The sequence below is a fragment of the Pteronotus mesoamericanus genome, unplaced genomic scaffold, assembly GCF_021234165.1.
Source record: "Pteronotus mesoamericanus isolate MK-2021 breed Mesoamerican mustached bat unplaced genomic scaffold, CSHL_Meso_final contig_171, whole genome shotgun sequence".
Taxonomy (NCBI): domain Eukaryota; kingdom Metazoa; phylum Chordata; class Mammalia; order Chiroptera; family Mormoopidae; genus Pteronotus; species Pteronotus mesoamericanus.
Window position 1 is genome coordinate 713,332 of NW_026555070.1, and position 12,244 is coordinate 725,575.

Sequence of the window (12,244 nt, forward strand, 5' to 3'; positions counted from 1 at the left end):
ACCCACCAATGTGATAGGATTCATCTGGGTTGTCACTCTTGAGCAGATACACTTTGTTACCATTACTGGCCTATGCATGTTTTTCCTTTCTTCTCAGGCCCATTTCGGTGTATTTTAATTTTTTTATTCTTTGAAGATTTTATTTGTTTATTTTTAGAGAGAGGGTAAGGGAGGGAAAAAGAAAGGCAGAGAAACATTGATGTGCAAGAGAAACATCCACTGGCTGCCTCTTGCACGCCCTCAACCAGAGACCTGGCCCACGACCCGAGCATGTGCCCTGACTGGGAATCAAACTGGCGGCCTTTCAGCGTGCAGCCCGCTGAGCCAACCAGACGAGGCTTGGTGTTTATATTATTTTTTAAGATTTTATTTATTTATTTTTAGAGAGGGTAAGGGAGGGAGAAAGAAGGCGAAAGAAGCATCAATGTGTGGTTGCCCCTCGCGCGCCCCCCACTGGGAACCTGGCCCACAACCCAGGCCTGTGCCCTGACTGGGAATTGAACCAGCGACCCTTTGGTTCACAGGCTGGCACTCAGTCCACTGAGACACACCAAAATGTATCTTATTTTGTTCAGGTTTTCAAATGTTTTAGTTCATAGTTCATAATATTCTTTTTGAAAATTTTTAAATCTTTTATTCACCATTTTTAATTTGCATTTTTCTCAATATTTACTGTTTATTGCTTTTCCTTATTTCATTGATTTCTATACTCCCTTTATTTTTTTAAAGATTTATTTATTTATTTTTAGCCAGAGGGGAAAGGAGGGAGAGAGGTTGTGAAATGCATGCTTAACTCATCTGTTTTATTTATTTTTTATTTCCTAAATATTTTTACTTAAAGTTAAAAATATCATAGTGGCTACACTAATTTATATTCCCACCAACAGTGCAAGAGGATTCCCTTTTCTCCACAACCTCTGCAGCAGCTATTTCTTGTGTTATTGATAATAGCTATTCTAACAGGGGTGACGTGGTATCTCATTGTGGTTTTGATTTTCATTCCCCTTGTAACTAGTGGTAGTGAGCATCTTTTTACATATCTGTTGCCCACTTATGTGTATACTTTGGAAAAGTATCTATATAAGTCCTCTATATTTTAATCAGATCGGTTTTTGCTGTTGAGTTGTGTGAGTTCTTTATCTATCTTGGATATTAGCCCCTTATCAGAGGTATGATTTGCAAATACCTTCTCCCATTTGGTTGGTTGCTTCAAACAAACCAACAAAAACAAAGATAGATACAACAGAATTGTGGTTACCAGAGGGGAGGGAGAAGAGGATAGAGGGGTCAAATATATGGTTACAGAAGGAAATTATACTTTGGGTGGGGAGCATGCAATGAAGTGTTGTACTATAATTGTGTACACCTGAAAATTTTATAATGTTAACTAGTGTTACCCCTATAAATGTCATTTTAAAAATAAAAGAGTGTTGCTCTGGCTGGTGTGTTCAGTGGATTGAACACCGGCCTGTGAACCGGGAGGTCACTGGTTCGATCCCTGGTGAGGGCACATGCCTGGGTTGCAGGGCAGGTCCCTGGTTGGGGGCGTGCGAGAGACAACTGATTGATGTAGCTCTTGCACAGTTGTTTCTCTCCATCTCTTTCTCCTTCCCTTCCCCTCTCTCAAAATGGATACATAAAATCTTTTTTAAAATATTAATTTTTTTAAATTTATTGATTTGAGAGAGAGAGAGTGGAAGGGAAAGAGAGAGAAACATTGGTTTGTTGTTCCACTTCATTCATTCATTCATTCATTGGTTGCTTCTTCTATATATGCTGACCAGGGATCGAACCAGCAACCTTGGCGTATCAGGACGACACTCTTACCAAATGAACTACCCAGTGGCATGATATTTCAAGGAGCAGTTTCTTTCTTTTTCAGTGGTATATAAAATTAGGGTGCAGCTTATGCTCAGTGGCATCTTCAATGTAATAATATATTACATCGTGTTTTCACTGTTGTCTAGCCCTTGAGTATTTCATAATATCTGGGGGGTTTTCTTTTAGCTCAATCACTTTCTAATAATATGCTCTTTAGTTTCCTGATAGAAGGTGTTTTTAGCTATTTTTTTGTTAGTGTCTGATTTTACTACATTAAGGTGAGAGAATACAGTTTGTGTATTATTCCGTAAGGATTTATTAGGAATCCCATCTCCTCTCAGCCTGAGTCCTTTTAATTTAATAATGTCTCTTGTAGCCCTGACCGGCGTGGCTCAGTCGACCAGGCAGCATACTGCAAAGCAAAAGGTCACGGGTTTGGTTCCTGGTCAGAGCACAGGCCTGGGTTGCAGGCCCAGTCCCCGGTTGGGGCATATAAGAGGCACCCAATAGATAGATGTGTCTCTCACACATCAATGTTTCTCTCCCTCCCTTTCTCTCTCCCTTCCCCTCTCTCTAAAAATAAACAAATGAAATTTTTTCTCTAAAGTGTCTCTTACAGACACACAGGAACACAGTGCTCTTTGCCCCTCCCGATCGCTCAGCATCTGCCATGGTTAAAAGCCTGGGCTCAGAATATGCAGTCATGCATATGAACCCAGCTTTACCTGTCTGCACTCTCCCCTTCACCCAGGTGCTTTGTCTTTCTGAGCCTCAGAGAAGTGGGGCTAACAATACCTACCAGGAGACCCCAGGGATCAGATGAGCTCCCAGACCCCAGGGAACAGCTTCTGAATGTTGAATCAGATGCAACTCTGAAGGTCCTTTTCAAAAAGAAGTGTGGTCTGTTTGTGAGGAAACATAAGGTTTCATTGCCTCCCTCTTGGCCTTTTTTTCTGTTGGTAACACTGGAAGCCTTGACCCAACTTGCCTTCCAGGGCTCTGGAGAAGAGCAACTATGAATGAAATGCCCTTTGAAAGTGTTATGAAAGTATCAGGTACACAGTCAAACCGTGCTGGACTAAGGGTGAGGGAGAGGCAGAGTCTGACCTCCTGGCCTTGCTTTTGTAGGATACAGAGAGCAGTTTACAGCAGAAGAATGAAGCCATCACATCTTTTGAAGAAAAAATCACTCAAGTGATGTCCAGCATGAAACAGATGGAAGAAAGGTAATCACTTCCCCCAACAGATATTCCCTAGAAAGTGCTGGGCATCCTCTAAGCCTGGGGACGTACTCTCTCTCAGAAGTGCAGCTGGTTTGGGATGGCTGTTCTTCAGGTCCACGGTCTTGCCCAGCAAGGGGGCATGTATTCAGGGAGCCTTTTGGCTATTGAATCACATTGTCCTGTCGGGGAGTCAGGCCTTTCCAGGGAGCTCCTTGTCGCTGTCACATTTAAACACCAGATCAGTGGTGGATGAGAATAGAGTCTAAAAACAGACCCACACAAATATGGGCAACTGATTTTTCACAAAAGTGCAAAGGCAGTTCAACAGTGACAGGATAGTCTTTTCAATAAATGGTGTTGAAACAATCAGACATCCATAAGCAAAAAAAAAAATCTCAATCTGTACTTCACACTTTTATGTAAAAATTAACTCAGAATGGATCTAAATCTAAATTTAAATCTAAATTTAAAACTTAAAACTATAAAACTTTTAGAAGAATATATAGAAAGTCCTTGTGAGCTTGGGTTGGACAAAGAGACCTAGACATGACATAAAAGCATGGTCCATGAAAGAAAAACTTGATAAATTATACTTTATCAAAATTATAAAACTTTGGTCTGTGAAAGACACAGTTAAGAGAATAAAAAGACAAGTTATAGATTGGGAGAAAATTTGTAAATAACATACAAGGGGGGGCAAAGGTAGGTTCACACTTCATATGGAAAATAAAACAATCGTTAATTAATAAAAGCCAAGAATAAACTGTTTCATGTACTCACAACAATATACCTTTTAGCCCACCCTATATCTGACAAAAGACTTGTATCCAGTATATATTAAAAAACACTCAAAACTCAACAAACAATCCCATTTTAAAATGAAGAAAAGACTTGAACAGAACTTCACCAAAGAGCACATATAGGTGGCAAAGGAACATGTTAAATCACGCCGAGGTGCCTCTGCATACCTGTTAGAACAGCTAAATATATTACTGACAACACCCAGTGTTTCGTGAGGCTGTGGAATGGCTGGAACTCTTGCACATGACCAGTGGGAATGCAAAGTGATAAAGATTTCCACTTTGGAAAAACAGTTTCTTACAACGAAGTTGAACATACTCTTACCATATGACCCGAAAGTCCCACTCCTAGCTATTTGCCCAAGAGGAAGAAAAACTTACGTTCATTTAAAGCTTGTACACAAATGTATGGCAGCTGTGTTCATAATTACCAAAAACTAGAAGCAACCCAAATAAATGTCTTTCATCGGGGAATGGATAACCAAACTGGCACTCTTTACACTGAAATACTAGACAGTCATAAAAAGAAATGAACCATTGCTCTACAGCAACAGACTGATCTTGATGATGTTAGGCTGAGAGAAAGAACTCAGTGTCAGAAGGTTACATAAAGTATAATTCCATTTCTGTGACATTACCAAAAGGACAAAGATGTGGTGTCAGGAGCTCAGTGGTTGCCCGGGGTCAGGGGTGGGAAGGGGGATGTGGCTACAGGAGGCAGCGCTAGAGAATTTTCTGGGTTGGTGGAACCATCCTGTGTCCTGGTTGCCATGGTGGTTCCATGGTCTTGAAAAGTGCTTGTTGGACAGACACACAAGTCAGTTTTACTGTATATTAATTAAAAATGAAAGAAAAACCTCAAGCCAGAAAGAATATGAAAACTTCCTACCGCAAATCAGAGCTGTGACCCTAGCCTTACAAAGCTGCGGTTCCTTTGGCCTAGGTTGCAGCGGTCGGAGCAGGCGCGGCAGGATGCCGAGGGCCGGGGCCAGCGGCTGCAGCAGGACCTGGGCCGCAGGACTGAGGCGCTGCAGGAGCGGCTCTCCCAGCTGCTCGGCCAGTGGTGGGCGCCCTGCGGGCCGGGGCGGGGCCGGGGCCGGGGCCGGGAGCTCCCGCTGGGGTGGACAGTATCCCACGTGAGGGTTCACCCCTGCACGGCTGCCATCGGGAGGGGAGCAGGTGTGCCGAGGAAAAGTACGAAGGCCAGTGAGAAAACGCCTCCCCGAGGCCGCGCAGAGGAGGCACAGTCGTGACCCTCAGCAGCGTCCACCCGGCTCCCAATCCCGCAGTAACCTCCCTTAGCATCTGGCTGGGTCGGAAGAGGTGGAACCCGCGCCCCACTCTTTCCCTTCCACTCTTTCCCTTCCGGTCTCCATCTCGGTCGTGGGTCCTGCTGGGCGCTTCTCCCTTTCCCTGCATCCGTGGACTTTTGAGGGGGCCCGCCTGCTTTCTCCCGCATGTTCCTGGCGCGTCTCATGGAGGTGCAGGCGGCCCGGGGGGAGACGGAGCCTTGTCTCCGCGCTTGGTTGAGGAGTCTAGGAGCTCATGAGACAATTCCATTTCCTATGGGGTTGTCTTGGGTTGGATTGTGGATTTTCCATGATAATGTCCCACTGAGACCAACACATTCATTTTGGAAAAACAGCTCAAGTCTAGAGAAAGAGTTGAAATCAGAAAAAGAGCAAAGACAAGCTCTTCAGCGAGAATTACAGTGTGAGAAAGACACGTCCTCCCTCCTCCGAGCAGAGCTGCAACAAGTGGAAGGATTGAAAAAGGTAAGATGGACCGTCCTCGGGAGGAAAAGATCTTTTAGCACCTCCAGAAACTCCTGCTGAAGCGCCTGCCAGCCTGCCCGACCTCACCGCTGCAGAGCCAGGCCCCTCCTGACAGTGGTTCCTGGTCTGGGAGGCTCTGCTCGGGGAGGAGGAGACAAGGCAAGCTGAAAGCCAGGGAGCAAACCAGAGACTCCCCAGTGAGTGCTGTGAAGAGAACAAAACAGGAAACAGTCCCCACAGTGGGGCAGGGTGGTCTGGGGAAAGAGTCACAGCTACCCAGAGGCTTGAAAGTCAAGAAAAGGAGAGCCAGGGAGGGATTTGACAGAGACACCAAGAGGAGTGAGGGTGTGTCAGCGAAGAAGCAGAAAGAAGGTAGTGTGGCTGAGGCATGAGCAGAGAGGAAGCCCTGGAGCTGAGGCCTCGGGGGACAGCTGGCTGGGGGCCCCCAAGGCTGTGTACATGAATTTGGATTTTATTCTGAGCACAAGAAGGAGCTGTTGGGGGGCATAATCCATTTCATTCTAAGACCATCACCAACGACTGTGGAGAATGGGTAGTAAGTTTCCAAGAGAGAAAACCAAGTGACCAGTAAAGGTCTTCAGCAAATGTCAGCCCACGCTGACATTCACCCCGGAGGTGGGTCCGCCACCCTGCGCAGGGCCAGGCACCCTGGGCCCCCAGTCCCTCCCCAGCAGGTCGGCTGAACCAGGGCCCTAAATCTCCCTTAGACGAGCCCTGAGTCTGGTCTGTCCCTGGAGTCGCTGCCTTCCTCCCGAGGACTCGCCTCACCTGAGGGTGTGGCCTAGACCTTGGGTGAAGCTCCGGAGACGGGGAGCAGGGGCCGGCAGGCGCCGCCATCGGGCTGTGAGGTGGGGCCTCCCTGAAACCCGGGTGGTCTGCGCCCTTCCCCTGTTGTGAAGTCGCCGTGTGTCTCCCAGGCAGGCAGAGGGGCCTGGAAGTCCTGGTCGGAGCTGGCTGCCATCCGGGAGCCGGGCACATCTCTGCCCTCCATGGCGTCTCCCGATGAGGCGGGTGCCAGGCTTGGGGCTGCCGAGCCCTGGGCGGCCTTCCCACGCCTCACCTTCTCCCAGGGAGCCCCCTGGTGGGGCAGCTGCATGGCCATGGGCACTGCCGGGCTGTCGGAGCCGAAGGAGGCTCTTCTGATGTCTGTTAAAAGTGTCCAGACCCGCTTGGGACAGAGCCCATCAGGCCAGGCGTGGGGATCGCTAGGGAGGGGAGAGGTTCTTCAAGAGCCACTCAAAGAGGGAAAGAGAAACAACAGAGGGTAGAAGAGGACTCCCAGAAAGTTGTGCTGTATCAGGGAACATACCTCTTTTACTCCACTTCAAAATACTTTGCGGTAAGTTTTAAATTCCACACCCTCCCCCCACCCTTTTTGTACAAGGTTTGCGAAGAGCAAGAACAAGCGCCCCCCCACCCCTCCCCACACACACAATGCTGTGCCCGGCATCATCAGTGAGCCTCTGGACAGGCTCTGGGGCAGGTGGCTCAGGGCGGCTCGGGGAGAATGCCCACCGCTCACGCGTAAGCCCCACGACGGCCCATGGTCAGCCCTGGACCCTGCGTTACTTCTCTGGATTTTTGTTGGGTCATCATCAGCCTGTTGTCCAGGTGCACAGGCCCCAAGTTACACACGTCCTCAAGGCTGTCCACTCAGGCCTCACTCCCCACACACAGCTCCCACGTGGGCCTCCAGAGGCCTGGCTGCACTCCAGCCATGTTGGGATTCTAGATCTTGGCCTTTGTCAGCCTTATTTATTCTCAGGAAATTGGACCAACCCTTTGTATAAACAGGTTGTTGAAATGAGCATTTGCTACTGCAAGCTTCATATAATTTTGTACAAGGTTTATCTGTATATTTTTTGAGGTAGTTGTAAGTTTTTTTTTAATCTTCTAATGGAAACTTAGGTAGGCAAAGCCTTTTTTGCCCTGCGAGAGTGACTGTTTTGAATGTGCCTAATGAACGTCGCTGCCTCCTGTCCCATGTCACTGTCCCTGCTGCAGAGCTGGCTCCTCATCTTCCACTTGCCCATTCTGGAAAAGTAAGGTAGTGAGAAGTAACCCATGAGATCACCCTGCTTTGAATGAGGTTAACAAAACGAAAGTGCATTTTACTCTTGAAAATCATTCTAAGCTGCTCGTTGCCATGATTACTAAACCTTAGAAAGAAAGGTTTCCAGTTTTGTGTCAGGTGTCTGCTTTGTTCGTTTTAGGAGCTGCGAGAGCTCCAGGACGAGAAGGCTGAGCTACAGAAGGTTTGCGACGAGCAAGAACAAGCGCTCCAGGAGATGGGACTGCACCTCAGCCAGTAAGAGCCCGCCTCCCCTCCCTCCCCGTGGAAAGTCACACCAGCCTGCCCACCACATGACTCAAGCCCCAAACCCGTGTCCCGTTGTCAGAAGAGGGAGAGACGGTCAAGGAGGCCTCCAGAAGTCAGGCCTCAGGGGCGCAGAGCACTCGCATTTACTAACTCAGTATCCGGGTCCCCAGGAACCTAGGCGGTGCCGGTGCTGAGAGGGCTGCTCGCGCAGCCCACGGTCAGACCCCAGGGAGCCCGGGGTTGAGAACACCAGCGCGCCTGCCGCGCTGCCTTCGCCAGGGCGACCCCTCACACCCGCCAGAGCCCCCCTCTCTGCTCTGGGTGGTGCAGAAGGAGCGCAGGCCCTGGGAGTTCTGTCTCTCCTTTGACTTGACAGTTCTCCCTGGTGTCCTGTCCTGCGGGACAGTCTGATGGCTCACACTGCAAGTTCTGGAACTTGTCCACTTGTGTGACCATTGCATTTCCAAACACAGTAGACAACTTTGTCCCCTTACGAGTTAGGACTCTTAATTGCAAGTGACAGAAATCCAACTCAGACTGTGGCTTAAGCAAAACAGGCAGCGAGGGATCAGGCTCGGCCTCACGCCTCTGCTGCCCAGCGCTTACCGCCCCGGTGGGTCTGGCACCTGCTGGGGCGTCCGTGAAAAGATGGCGAGTCCCCCCTTCTCCAGCACTCCCACGGAGACCCCAGGTCGACTCACCGCTCCCACCTCAGTCCTCACACAAGCGCAGTTGCCGAAGAGATGGGGCCTCTTGTGACCAGCACAGCCCAGGCTCAGGCCCAGTGCTGAGTACAGTGTGACCAGAAAGCCCAGCAGTGGGGCCAGCATGGGAGTAAACTATAAATACAGCGAAGCAGGACACAGGTGCCCCCCTCCTGTGGGTGCCCTCAGCCTGGAAAGCTGGGAAGTCTCCATAAAGCAGTGCTCTAGGCTGGCCCACAGTGGTATTAAGAAAAATAAGGAGAAGTTATGGCTCTGGTGGGAATGTGACATGCAGATTCTGTCCCACTCGTTTTTCTAGACCAGCTCAGGGCAGCTGACCGGGTGATCACCCGGAGGCCGGCCTGCCGCCGCCCCACTGAGTGCCCCGCGCTGCTCTCTTCTGGCTGCTCCTGGCCCCGACCACCCTGCAGGGGCTCCTGGACAGCGGGCGAAGCCGGTGTCCGCCCCACATTTGGCGCACAGGCAGCTCAGAGGGTGTCCATGAGGCTTAACAAGCGCCAGGTGTGGCGGCTGCTTTACCGCTGGCTCCTTGGTGTTCAGAGAGCCGCGAGGGAGGGACACCTTGGGTGCAGCCTGCTGTCCCCGCACACCCCTCTCAGATGGCTAGCGCCCTCTTCTCTGCACCTGCCCTCTTCACGTTGGACTGACCGCAGGCAGGCAGAGGGCGCCCTCCTGTTACAGGGGCTTCAGGCCTCAGACCCGTGGCGGGGGCCCTGATCTGGAGGGAAGGCAAAGCCCTGCGCTCAGTAGCCTCACACGGCTCCTGCCTGGCCCGCAGCCCCGCCCCGCAGCAGGAGCAGGGCGTGTGCTGTCTCCTCCCTTCCTTCTTGCAAGCCCACACCAGTCCTCAGACCCTCCATCAGCTGCAGACATGGTTGCCCAGTTACTGCGGGGACATCTGGGTTCTTCCTAAGTTGTATTTCCTAGGGAAGCCATCGTGTGCTCAGGCTTCCATCTTGACCTGGATCTCCAGGTCTGTCCATTCTGGGCAACCTCTGGGCCTGTCAGTCTGCTGACCTATTTCTGCGCAGTTCAGGGGGTGAGTACCAGTCATCCTTCCTGAGGGCGACAGGGTTCTCTAAAGGCCCTGACACTCCATTTCCTGAGCCTGCTCCAGAAGTCTAGCCTGTGTGTCAGATCACTGACACTTTGACCTTTAGATCAGACTAATCCAATCACAGTTCAGACCAGCAAGTTTCAACCTTTTTCATCTTAGGGCACACATAAACTAATTACTAAAATTCTGTGGCACAACAAAAAATACTTTCTATTTTTTGCCAATCTGACAAAAAAAGTAGGTATAATTTTGATTCACACCAGACGGTTATTGTTGGCCATTGTTTTTTGGGGGTTTTTTTTACTTTTTTTTTTTTTTTTTTAAGATTTTATTTCTTTTTAGAGGGAGGGGAAGGGAAGGAGAAAGGGAGGGAAAGAAACATCAGTGTGTGGTTGCCTCTCATGCGCTCCCCACTGGGGACCTTGCCTGCACCCTAGGCACGTGCCCTGACTGGGAATCGAACCAGCGACGCTTTGGTTCTCAGGCTGGTGCTAAATCCACTGAGCTACAGCAGCCAGGGCTGTTACTTTGTTTTTGTTTTATTTATTTTCAGAGAGAGGAAGAGAGGGAGAAAGAGGAGAAGAGAAATATCCATGTGTGAGAGAAACATCCATCGGTTGCCTCTCTCACATGCTCCCATCTGGGGACCTGGCCTGCTATCCAGGCCTGTGCCCTGACTGGGAATCAAACCAGCGACTTTTCAGTTCACAGGCGGGCGCTCAATCCACTGAGCCACACCAGCCAGAACTGTTGTCATTTTCTTATTTGACAATCTAAGGGGAAAAGAGGCCAATGCCTCTGACTCAGTAGTCAGGTATTGCCTGTTTAAAAAACTTTTTTGATTTTCGTGGGCATGGGCTTGCTTTGGGGACTTTTGGGGGAAGAGAGGGAGGGGCTAGGACTGGTAGGTGTTGGCGGGGAGGGGCTTCTCGACCTGCTTTATCATTTAGCTGCGCTGCCTGGAGGTTCGTGTGAGCTATGAGCGAGAGCAGCTGCAGAAGTGAGAGGAGTGGAGGGGGAGGTAATGGAATGGACACTGTCCTTAGGGAAGGACGCCAGGACCAGGATACGGGGCCGGGGGTCACAGTGATGCCAGCTCCCCCAACCACCTGTCCCCCCACCAGCTCCGGGCCCAGGTGCCTGCCCTACCAGCTCCGTCCACTTCCTGTGGGGAGGAGGGGTTGAGGGTGTGGGGGATGGCGGCTCCCTCTGCCTCGGGTGCCTGGCCTAGAGCTGCCCGTTAGCCTGCCCTGAAGTCCCGAGTCCGGAGGTCAGGGCGCCGGCGGGGGTGCAGTCGTGCCCTTCCTCCCCTCCCGACACCCCACCCTCCCCCGCTCCTCAGCTCCTCAGCTCCTCACCTGAGGCTGCAGCTCTTGCTGGATCCTTGTGCATCTCGTCTTCGTTCCCGTTCCCTCCACCACACCCCACTCCCATCTGGCCATCCTGCCGACTGAGGCGGCCGCTGCTGTGCCCGGCGTGAGCCAGTGCAGCACAGCTGCCTCTGGCCACGGCCCAGGGCGGCCACAGCGGCCGCGTGGAAGACATCTCAGAGGCTGCACTCAGAACGCCGCCTGCTTGGCCAGCACAGGGCCCTGCTCGTGGGTCGCAGGAATAAGCTGCTGCTTAGACGGCTCCGTCCATGGGGCCCAGTCGTCCACACGTCCAGGTTAACAGCCCACCTGGAGAACCCCGGCACTGGGGCAAAACTCCTGAGTCTCCCCTTGTCGCTTCTTGAGGACACTGCCTGGTGTTTCTGTCAGCTGATGCCGGAGCAGATGAGTACGGCATCTTCATCAGGACAGGTTGTAGGTGGATGTTGTCCAGTAAGAGGAACCTGAAGTCTCCCACATGGGGACCTCAGGGTGGGGCTTGCCTCTCTCAGAGCTGCAGTTCTCAGACACACTGGGGACGCGGCCCCCGGGGTAGGCGTCCTCGGCGAATGCCTAGAGCAGTGCCGCCTTCCCGCTCTCCGCGCCTCACCACCATGGCCTTGCAGCGGCCTCTTTGCCCGTCCAGGGCCCCCGCTATGCGCTGGCTCCCCGCACAGCCCCCTTCCTTCAGGCCCCTGCCAGCGCTGGCATCTCACAGGCCTGTGCCCAACCCCTTAAAAACTCTTGCAGTGCACAAGTTGAAAATCGCTCGTTTACACTAATCTCAGCTTATAAGAAAGGCCTCAGACAATTCTCCCCAAATTACAGTGTTTTGTTTTTCCTAGTTTCACTTCAGACTATCTTCAGTACTGTCTTTTATGGAGACACCTAAGGGGTTGCTCTTAAACTAACAGGAATGGAACAAGAACAAATGAGTGGCCTGTGAGCCTGCAGGTGTGGGCTCCTGCCATGGAGGCGGGGAGGGCGCCCCGCCTGAAAGAGGTGCGCCCCCCACACGCCAAGCACCCGTGCGGGAACAGTTGCGCAGAGGTCAGAACCATGGGCTTCTGTGGGGTACTTGTCAATTTTTAAATGACTGCAATTATTATTTCAGACTCCTTCTCAACCCCTT

The 12,244-nt window shown here is 51.0% G+C and overlaps 1 protein-coding gene across 1 annotated transcript in view; it reads left to right on the plus strand.

Annotated features, from left to right (window-relative positions):
* Positions 1–12,244, plus strand: part of RUFY1 (RUN and FYVE domain containing 1) — a 60,330-nt gene that overhangs the window by 44,733 nt on the left and 3,353 nt on the right. The window contains exons 12-15 of the mRNA XM_054566264.1: positions 2,950–3,047; positions 4,788–4,907; positions 5,490–5,619; positions 7,854–7,948. Coding sequence (XP_054422239.1) covers positions 2,950–3,047; positions 4,788–4,907; positions 5,490–5,619; positions 7,854–7,948 — 443 coding nt within the window. The remainder of the gene's footprint in view (positions 1–2,949; positions 3,048–4,787; positions 4,908–5,489; positions 5,620–7,853; positions 7,949–12,244) is intronic.